The sequence below is a fragment of the Drosophila melanogaster genome, chromosome 3L (assembly GCF_000001215.4).
Source record: "Drosophila melanogaster chromosome 3L".
In the NCBI taxonomy this organism is placed as follows: domain Eukaryota; kingdom Metazoa; phylum Arthropoda; class Insecta; order Diptera; family Drosophilidae; genus Drosophila; species Drosophila melanogaster.
In genome coordinates this window covers 20402779-20413554 of record NT_037436.4, presented here as the reverse complement: position 1 = coordinate 20413554, position 10776 = coordinate 20402779, and the positions used below count along the sequence as shown (strand labels likewise).

At 40.7% G+C, this 10776-nt stretch overlaps 1 protein-coding gene and 1 long non-coding RNA gene across 3 annotated transcripts; one reads left to right on the top strand and one right to left on the bottom strand.

Annotated features, from left to right (window-relative positions):
* The first annotated feature begins 2988 nt into the window (after positions 1-2988).
* Positions 2989-6452, top strand: CG13248 (uncharacterized protein). The gene is made up of 2 exons (NM_140962.2): positions 2989-3292; positions 3901-6452. The coding sequence occupies exons 1-2, from the start codon at positions 3151-3153 to the stop codon at positions 5766-5768; spliced, it is 2010 nt and encodes a 669-aa protein (NP_649219.1). The 5' UTR covers positions 2989-3150; the 3' UTR covers positions 5769-6452.
* lncRNA:CR45973 (long non-coding RNA:CR45973) lies at positions 5997-9285 on the bottom strand. 2 transcript variants are annotated; one of them, NR_133284.1, is made up of 2 exons: positions 7897-9285; positions 5997-7029 (listed from the first exon to the last, which is right to left on the bottom strand). It is a non-coding gene; the product is annotated as a long non-coding RNA:CR45973 (long non-coding RNA). The 2 variants fall into 2 exon arrangements; NR_133283.1 differs by having other exon boundaries at positions 5997-9285.
* Between the last annotated feature and the right edge of the window lie 1491 nt (positions 9286-10776).

The window sequence follows — 10776 nt, the reverse complement described above, 5'->3', positions numbered from 1 at the left end:
ACGGCGTATGATTTAACAGAAATCGTTTCGGATATTGCCTCAAAAATCCAAAGACGCGGCAAGTAAAATACAACGGCAACAAAAACAGAAACCGAAAATAAAAAAACAAAATACAAAAACGACAAATAATACAACCAATGCTAGTAGCTTAATATATTTGTTGTTGTTTATTTTACGTCGCTCGTGGTTTTATACACGCACACTCCACTAAATCGGGTACTACGATTTATTGGCAGGTTGTGATTATTTATTCGCCGCACTACACGGGTAGCACACAAAACGGATACAGATTAGAATTTATCTAAATAGTACCCGCTTTCAAGTGAACTTCCAAATGTCAGAGGTCAGCTTGCAAAACACCTTATATACTTCAATTTGTTTGTTTCAATTTGTTTGAATTAAACGAGTTATACGATCACGGGTATAATACATATTCGTTTATGGGGGTGTGTCATTTGAAACGTAATTGCGAAGCTGGATTTATAATTATAGCACTTTATTAATTATTATTAAAAAATATCCATGGTCTGTATCATTTTTAGATCATGCTCCACAACTTTATGCATATCTTTGAGGTCCTTTGGAAAGTTTAAGGACTAGATTGATATATATGTTATATTTATAAAATGTGAGATAGGTAAAAATATCAATATAAATATGTTGCAACTAGCTGTTCTTATTAGAAACGTAGGTTAATGATTTTAATTTGGATATTCGGCTCATCTGTGGGCTCAAGGTCGCCGAAATATCTGGAATCTGTATCTCAGGGCATATTGATCAATCTTTTCATGGGCGTTATCGTTGCATCATGTCACTATCATCAATTTAACCCTTTCCGAATTGATTGCTCAGAGTTAGGGCATCCAGTAGCCCGGCGCCTGGAGCCAACTATTTTTTCCATTCATATGGAGTTCGTGGGCAGCGAGACGCGTGAGCACCGTCCACTCGCCGTCTCCCCTAGCCATTTTAGCCATTTGAGTCGCCGTCTTAGCCATCTTGACCCAAGCGCGCGACTGGCACATTTTGTAGCCAGCTGAAAAATGAAAACCAAAAACTAACAACTGAAAACTGAAAACTGAGCTGAAAAACTGCACCTTCGCCGGTGTGCTTTTAGGGCCAAAGAGTCAAAATCCGTCATTGCAACTACCTGTACTACAAGATGTGGGCTCCAAGGGGGCGGGGATACCAAACGGGGTAGTGGGACTTTGGCCATATGGATATGGAGGTGTGCGATGGAGATGTTGTCATGCAACTACAGCCGGCATTGCGGACAGGTTGACGACGAATTCGGAGCCGATGCGATGCCGATGCGCCTGGTCATCCCTAACAGGTATTAGTATTCAAAGTTTTGGAAGCCCAGCGTCCGCTTCGTGATGCTGATAGATTTTCGCAGCCAAATGGCAACGGTCATGGCGAGATGGCGATGGTGGGCTGTCGCCATGGGAAGAATACGGATGGAGACGGATGGTAGGGTAATTCACTTAGCCACCGTCATATGGTTAGGCCGAACCCGAATCCGTATCCATATGCCGGCACGATCTGCATCGCGATGCCAGAGGTGCCTTCGAAGGCGCTTCTGCCTTTGACAAACATCACGTAACCCAGTCTGCCAGTGGATGGTATCTGCTGCTCCCAGAACCGCTACTAATATATTTGATATTATACTATAATAAGTAGGGTAACCATCCCAGAAGGGTCTGTTCTTAAAGAAGGATCTATATCTACAAAGGTTTAGTCATCCAGTCATAATCATAACGTTATCATAGAGATATGAAATATAGTACCGCATTTCTTGAATGTAACCCTATTAATAACTAATTTCCCAACTTAGCTTTATAAGAAACACACTTTGCTGAAAGTTGAATCAATACCCTAAGAGTATTTTCCATTCGACTTCATAGTACTTCTTTACTTAAAAACATTGCATTAAAGTTTCGTTGATTGGGCCTTTCAAGACATAATGAAGTGTTGCGGACTATACTTAAAAACACCAACATATGTTTAATGGAAAACGTAATTTTTGGTCCCCATAAAGGGTGTGACAACCTATCTCTCCCGTGGATCAGCAAAGATCACATATTCTTGCATTCGCTCGGCGGCAGTGACAAAACAAATTCGTGATCAGACATTTCGTTATTACCGGACATTGTTGGCTACGAAGAAATAGGCAAAAGTAAACCTCACTTGTTCTCCAAGTTTTGGTAGTGCAAACACACTTTGTGGCGATTAAAATTAATTTCAGACATAAAATAATAATAATACAACTTATTGGCTGTTTATTTTAAAATTTTATTGCAGGTATGGCAATAGCATTCGCGGTACTCATAATTTCCCTATTTTGCTAATATTCGGAATATTTATCTACAATCAGTTGGCATTAATTTTTAAAGACTTTTAGCTTAAAATATACGATAGTTTTGTAAACGCATTATTCTAATCATCACTAAACGACATTCCACTTATAAATGTCGATCATTTGATTGGCAGGAGCAATAACAATTTGTTTAAAATGGTTACGCTTATTTAGTTTCCGGTTTTGGCTCACAAACACAAGCAAGCTTTCAAACGAAGTTAATTGGCCTTTAAAAGTATGCTCCATCATATGGAAATATATGCAGATATTTTATTTACGATTAGACGGAATTAAATTGTATACTTTGCGGGGCCCTACATGTATTTATCTCAGTAAAAACATAATACAAAGAAAATAGTTTTAAGGTTCAACTAAAAATTTAAATATTACATTAGAGATTATTTATCGCATTGAAAATTAAAAGACATCGGAATATTCCGAATAATAATTTTGTAGTATCGTTTTTTGTATCATTCACTCTATAATTTCCATATTGAAGGTTTTTTAAAAACTACAACATTTAGTGTGGCAATTTTATCGCACTTCAAAAAAAGCTCGGTGACGAAAGCTGCCTCCTGGCCGTGTGCAAACACTCGGCAATTCGCCCACTGAGCTTTCGAATTTGATGCAAAAATCGATATAGTCACAGCTGTTTGTGTACAACAAGTGAAAGTGTCCCGTGTGCCGCATCGAATATTCCGTGAAATATATCCAAATATCCCCAAGTTCAGATCCTTCAAGTGGCCCAAGAGGCGCGAACTCCTTTCAGCTCGGTTTCAACTTTCGTCTCAACCAGGATGCCGAGCTCACGACGTGCGATCCTGAGGCACATATTGTCGGGCATTTGCACCAAGATGAATCGCACCAAGTCGGTGCCCACTGACGTCATGGAGACGCCGCTAAACCGATGCCTCAACACCTTCGACATCGCTCTATTGGGTACTTTCAGTTAATCGATCAGTAACCGGCTTGTTCTCCGGTTTACCACTCGATTAGGGAACAATATGTTGGGGGCTACAATGCTTTCAATGCAAACATCTGCTATCTTAAAGTTCAGAGTTGGGGGTACTTAAAGATACATTGTAGAAATTACTGTTTTTTTTTATTTGAACACGTTGAATGTTTAAGTATTTAAGCATTTTTAAACAAGTTTTACGGGGCCACACGCGCATCTTTCGGCCAGAGACAAGCCACTCTTAATTCAAAATGACTTGCTAAACATTTAACAACTTCTTTAAAAGCCATTCCCTAAGCGGTTTTTATTATTTATATATATATATTTTTAACAACGCACTAGACTAACCTTCAAAGTAGAGAAAATCCCTGATATGAAGACATACATGGTTTTGAAAACCCCCTAGAGATTTGTAGAGATTTTAAAACCCTTCAGATAGGAATAGAACATAATTTACCTTATCTACATATATTCCTTGACATCAGAATTATTGCTTTACAAGAACCAGAAATTAGAGTATGTGCCATCAACGAAAAAACAAGACTATCTCTACATTCATATATTAAATATGAACATATGTGTTTACCCCCAGGCATTGGCCATATGGTTGGCGCTGGCATCTACGTGCTGACTGGAACTGTGGCCAAGGAAATGGCCGGACCCGGGATCATATTATCCTTCATCCTGGCCGGATTTATTTCGATGCTGGCCGCCCTATGTTACGCGGAGTTCGGGACTCGAGTGCCCAAGGCGGGATCGGCCTATGTGTACACCTACATCTCGATGGGTGAATTCTGGGCCTTCGTCATCGGCTGGAATATCCTGCTGGAGCATATGCTGGGTGCAGCTTCGGTGGCCAGGGCCTGGAGTGGATACGTGGATTCAATGCTGGGCGGTTGGATTGGGAACACAACGCTGGAGCTAACGGGTGGCATCCACGAGCCCGGATTGGCCCAATACCCCGACGTCTTAGCCTTCCTGGTCTGCATTGTTTACGCGGCTGCTCTGGCCGGAGGAGTAAAGGCCACGGCGGTGTTTAACAGTCTCCTCACCCTGGTCAATATAGCCGTGATGGTGCTGGTCATCAGCGTGGGATTCTGGTATGCGGATGGTAAGAATTGGTCCGAGGCTGAGGGTGGATTTCTGCCCTACGGCGTTGGAGGAGTCATCGCCGGTGCAGCCACCTGTTTCTACGCCTTCGTGGGCTTCGATTCCATAGCCACTTCCGGTGAGGAGGCCAAAAACCCATCGGTATCCATACCCGTGGCCACTGTGATCTCATTGTTCGTGGTGACAGTGGGCTACATCCTTGTCAGCGCCGCTCTGACCCTTATGATTCCCATCAGTGAGATCAATCCGGCTGCCTCATTGCCGGAGGCATTTGGGCAATTGAACCTCTCCTGGGCCAAGTACCTTATCTCCATCGGAGCTCTGTGTGGAATGACCACCACCCTGTTGGGATCCCTGTTCGCCCTGCCACGCTGCATGTACGCCATGGCCTCGGATGGATTGCTCTTCAGCTGTTTTGGGAAGATTAACCCGACCACCCAGGTGCCACTGCTGAATCTAGTGGTATCCGGGGTAATGAGTGCCTGCCTCGCTTTGGTCTTCGATCTGGCCAAGCTGGTGGAGTTTATGTCCATTGGCACTTTGTTGGCCTACACCATCGTCTCGGCCAGTGTGATCATCCTGCGATATCGTCCCATGGAGCGAATTCATACCACGATTAGGGTACCCGCAGTGGCTGGAAGTCCCGACGACGACGACGATGATGACGAGGATGTGGCGTCCCAGTCCAGCATGGATACCTCCTCACCGACCAGTGAGATGATAGAGGAAGTCTTAGCTGGAAGACTAAAGGCCCAGTTCAGGTGCTTGGAACCCCTACTAGGACGTTTCGAACCGGGATCTGTGGTGTCCGTCGCCGTGATGCTGTTCATCTTCCTGAGCTTTGCCATCTGTGTGGAGCTAAAGGTGTCGTGGACGCAACTCTATACGGGCACCTGGTGGGCACTGATCATCTATGGATTCATCATCTTCGCAGCAGGCACTTGCGTGGCCGTGATAGCTGTCCATAACCAGAACACCCGTGGCCTGATCTTCAAAGTTCCCCTGGTTCCCTTCGTTCCTGCACTTGGAATCTTTTGTAACATCTTGTTGATGGTCCATCTGGATGCCGTGACTTGGGTAAGGTTCTTTGTCTGGGTTTGTATCGGTATGGTGGTGTACTTCCTCTACGGGATTCGTAACAGCAAAGAGGGCGAGGTCTGCTCCTCGTACTCCATCCTTATGACCACTTCGGAGGCTGGAAAGGTGCCGTGGGGTTCCTTCAAGGCAACTTCCGGTGGCAAGAAGTCCAGTAAGCACTCCATCTTCGAGAGATTCACAGGACGCAGCAAGCCGGAGGACAAGAAATCAATTGTAGAGGAAAGCGAAAACGAAACGTCCGGATATTCCTAAGTCAATTCTTCCAATTGGAACCCAAAGCTTCAACCCGAATACAGATCGTGAACTAAAATCAAATCAGTGAAAGATATACAGTTGTTATGGTTTCGGCTTATTATTTTTGAAATGTTTAATGTACATAGATAAAACTACTTCAATTGGTTACTGTTCTTTTGAGAAAAAGATTATAATACTTATTTTCTATGTAATACCAAAAATATGTTTAATTATGTTAGAACTTTTGTTAAATCAAAGGTTTCTGGTTTTGATTTATTATTATTTTGAAACTGATACTGTTTAAAGTCCTGTACTTAAAGCATCTCTATATACATAAATAATCCATTTCAAATTATATGCATTCCAAAAACCCAACGTTGAACGAGACATATAATGGAATTTTGGTATATAACATATTGTGGCGAAGTACCTTATATTATATATACATAATATCAAGGTATAGCTATTTACAGTGTATTATTGCAAACAATATCGCAGAAATGGTATTACACACAACAAAAAACGTATTTACTCTGCAAACGTACAAATAAATTTATTTAACGTTATGCACACATGGCATTTGTTAAACTATAATAGTACACACATACATGTCTTTAAATAACTAACTATATATATTTATAACTGTGTAAATAAGCATATACAATACTATATATTTGCAAATATATATTGATTCGTGTATACAAAATAATCAGGTGTTTCAGTGGATTAGTTTGCAGATTAGTTTCTTGATTTTTTTCCCGTATTTATTATTTTTATGACTTAGATATCCTGCCAAATAGTTTACTATAGAAGGACTTTTCATTTTCAGGAATTCGAAAAAAGGCTTAGGGATAAATGATATGATTTTATTGCCTGATTTCCATTTCTGCTTAGTTCTTTGAAACATTTCCACGCAAAGAGATTACCCTTATGTTTCTCGTCATGTGTACAGTTTATATCGTTTTTTAGGACCCGCGAAGACATCCTGAAAATTCGAACAGCCCTTAAAATTATAAAACCAAGAAGCGTAGGCGCATATGTTCAGCTGCAAGAATATCTCGGAATCCCAGCATCATTCCACAGGAAGCAGGTGGTGCACAGGACTATTGAGAGGTCCTTTTCGACTGCAGGCTGTTTTATATAGTGCGTAAAAGCGTAGAACTTCGTTGAGGGATGCTGAGTCAGTCGACCGAAAGATTGAAATGTTCATAAGAGAACTTGTTTCTTGGATTAACTGCCGCGGTCTTGCAACGACAAAAACGCAAATCTGAAAAGATAGCTTCAAATCCGAACGTCACGCAATTATAGCCAACTTTTGGGCAAATTTAATTAAAGCGCTAAGTAAATAATAAATAAATAAACAAATCTTATCAGATTTTGATTGCTTGATCAAACCATTGTTTATTGCGCATATATTTTCCAGAAAATTGTCAAGTTTTTATTTACAAAGAAAAGTGTAACAATGATGACAATATAAAAAAAAGAGGTTTTCCAGCTAGTTTGGTGTCACAAAAGAACAAAGGATCGGGATCTTCCCAGGTGAAACAGGGTCGCGCGAAAATACAATGGGCAAATAAACGGCGCAATTACAAAATTGAAGAAAAGGGCCAAAGTTCGTTTGAATCTATCGTGAAAAATGAGGAAACTTGACAAAATTTCGGTCGAAGTCCAACCCACCCCATGATGATAAGATTAAGGATACTTTCCATTCATAAATGTGGGTCGGTCGGCATTGCTTTTGTGTGGAAAAACTGTGAAATTGTTGTACCCCTTTAAGAATACGTTCACGGATGGCCTGGAAAAGCACATATGCATAACAATCCATCTCGGAAGAAAGGGGAAACTATTTTGGATAATATTTTATTGAAAAATATCCTTTTGATAGCTCAAACAATTGTCATTTTAGGGGTTGACAGGGTTAATGGTCCTCGGCAGGCTGTACCTCACTGTCGTTTGTGTCCGAGTTGGGAATAAAGGGCTCAGTTTTTCTTGAAAAACTGATTTCGCTGACAAACCAATTTTTTTCTGTATGTATGTATCTGGGATACATCCGTACAGCAGGGTGACCACTATTTGCGATGTCGCATTTTCACCTGGGAAATGCCGGTGCCGTACCCGTATTATAAATGTGTCGCAAATTACCCACCTTTACGTCCAGAAATTGCCATATTCTGCACGGATCTTGGGACATTTCTGCCTCGGTTCCCACGCCGTGACTAGTAATAATATTTCCAAGCATGTGTGCGAGAGTTCATCAATAGCACTTCGACGGGGTATCCTTTCCATACAAATATTACGGACAATGGGTAATCCTCAGCATGTTGGCATCTAGGAAACGCATCTGTGAGGAATTGAGACTGGAAAAAAGGGCAGCAATTTTCACCACCTACGCAGAGAAGAGATATGTATGTACGTGTGACTAAGAAAGTGTTTGCTGTACTTGAACCCTTGTTTGCGGCCTTCAAGCGGAAGAAATGTGGAAGCAGTAGACGCATCTGAAAGATTGAGTACTCCAATCCTTCCATGAGTAATTTTGGAGTTTATGTAACCATTTAGATTTGGGTAGTTCAAGAAGTTATGTTAAATAGAAATTTACAATATGTAATGGTAAGTATCTTCTTATCAAAGTTCAAGACGTTTAAATCAAGTAATATTAAAGATATCTTTACCATATAAAGTTATGTATCTCCTTATCTAAGCTCCAAAGACATTAAATAGTTAAAGTTCAACGGACTTAACCATTGCATTGTTATGTTTCTCTTTGTACGAAAAGAAAGTTATAATAGTTTATATTAACGGTATGCAGCTTGTCTAATGTTGGACAAGCTTTAGGTATTTCTTAGTAGTTATATGGCCAATCTTTTCGTCGGAAAACTCCCTTAGTTGATTATGGGGCTTTAATCAGATCAAGTTCCCTCGCATGTTTAGCCTTCCACAGAGCGTCGCGTTTCCATGACAATTTATACGATTTTTCGAACCAACCATCCACCGACTAGGTATACCTATGTGGTCATTGCACCTGATGGTATTGTTGGCACTAAGCACTTTCTCCAAACACCGCCGACAACCTGTTGTGTTTCATACCCATAACCACATACAGATACTGCACGCTCGAACTAGTGAGAGTGTATCTTTTGCGATGCTAGATACGATTTGCCGCGCGAGAAGTTTACACACACTTGTAGTTTGCAGATAGACAAATATTATCTTAAGTATAATATCTGCATTCTATATCTGCATATATAAGGGATTCAATGGCATGTCTTAATATATATTTATATATGCCTAGTTTACCCTGACCTGAAACCTTGATTGAATCCAACTTACTTTCATAGGTCTTATGGGTCTGAAATGACCGCATGACATTAACATTCATCAGAGTTCCACTGCAAGTGCAATCCCCAGACCACGTGCCACAACCTAATCTACTTTTTTTATAAAAGCCACATCACGGCCGTGCATCATGCACTTCCCATCCAAAGCACTCGCTCACTCACTTCGAGAACTTCACCTTCCACAATTTCGTGCGAATCTGAAACTCCAAAGTCAGGGTATATGCACAAACTAAAGCTGCCGCCCGCTGGCGAATCAAGATATACGAGTTTGTGTGCCTGCTTTTGGGAAATGTCGATGTGACGGGGCTTGGAATGGATAATCTAAATCAGGAAGGGGAATTGCGAATCGGAATGGCGAGGCGTCGTCATCCCGAATTGATGACGCAGCCGATGACGCACTGAGTTGTTTTTTTTTTTTTTTTTTGCTTGGAAGAGAAATCTGGATTTCATGCCAGCTTGGCAACAACAAAGTAGCTCGCACAATGGCAAAAGCACGCTGAAATTTTAGAGCAGAAGAATCCGCGAGTGTCGGAAAGGTCGGCTTCATCCGAATGTTCGAATTTAAATTTAAAATGTAACGTACTCTTGGTGGGGCTTGGGGCACAGTGGTTCAAAGGAATGGGTTACGGTTACATGTGAAATTATTTCACAAGGCGATTATAATCAATACTGTTCAACATCATAGTGCGTCATTTCAAATTTCAATGAAATATGTTTGTATAATCTTCCCACTGCAAACTGCAGTTAAAACTTAATCATCATTGCGGACCATGGTGAAACTCAAAAGCGATTTACTGGAATAAAGGTTGTTTGTGTTCACGTATATTTACGTGATTATTGCTAAAGAATATGTATATTTCCCGTACATACACTTTTCATATCAAAATGATCAGGCCTATTTAATCGTATAAGTGAGTGCAGTGACCAGAGTGAAACATTAATTGCTTGCAAATAAGTATGTCGTATGCAAATAAAATATTTTTCAAATTCAATTTGATGTCGCCACCCCTATAATTTCCCCCCTTTTCGGTTGCATTGGTGTCACGGTACCAGTATAATTCTCGTTTCAATCTTCCTTTCGAGAAACAGATGCAAGACTTTGGAAAAGGGACGGGCGAAAAGAGAGGTTTGTTGGTGTTATTTGTTCTGTTCGCGATTTTCGCATTCGTATTTATCGGCTACTTCGTGGGAAGAAGAAGCAAAGACGGACGTTGCGTTTCAAAAAGAGCGTTACAATATGAAGAATTCAATCGAAGAGATCGGTGAAAACCAATGGACGAAATACAAGCCTGCATAAACAGTTGCGGTGAAAATATTAGTATTCAAAATCCCAGTATCCCAGAATGAAAAAATTCAAAACTAAATGAGTTATATCTAACCTACAATTGTACCAATTCTATCAACGATTTTAAAAATACATTTTTCAGGTCTTTTAGTCCAACAATTCGGTCTTAAAAATTATATTTAAAGACCCTCATTTCCAATTACTAAAGATTCGATTGCGATAGTTCCTATTATTGTGACCGCGAATGTGCTCCTGTGTATCCTCAGACGGATGTCTTTAGTGGGAAATCACCTTGCGCCAGCTGCAACTGCAACTGCATCGCATGTACAGCCCTGCACCGATGCACTATATCTGCCATATAGTGCTTAGGGGTGGAATAGTGCAGCTGACATATGTATGTAGGAAT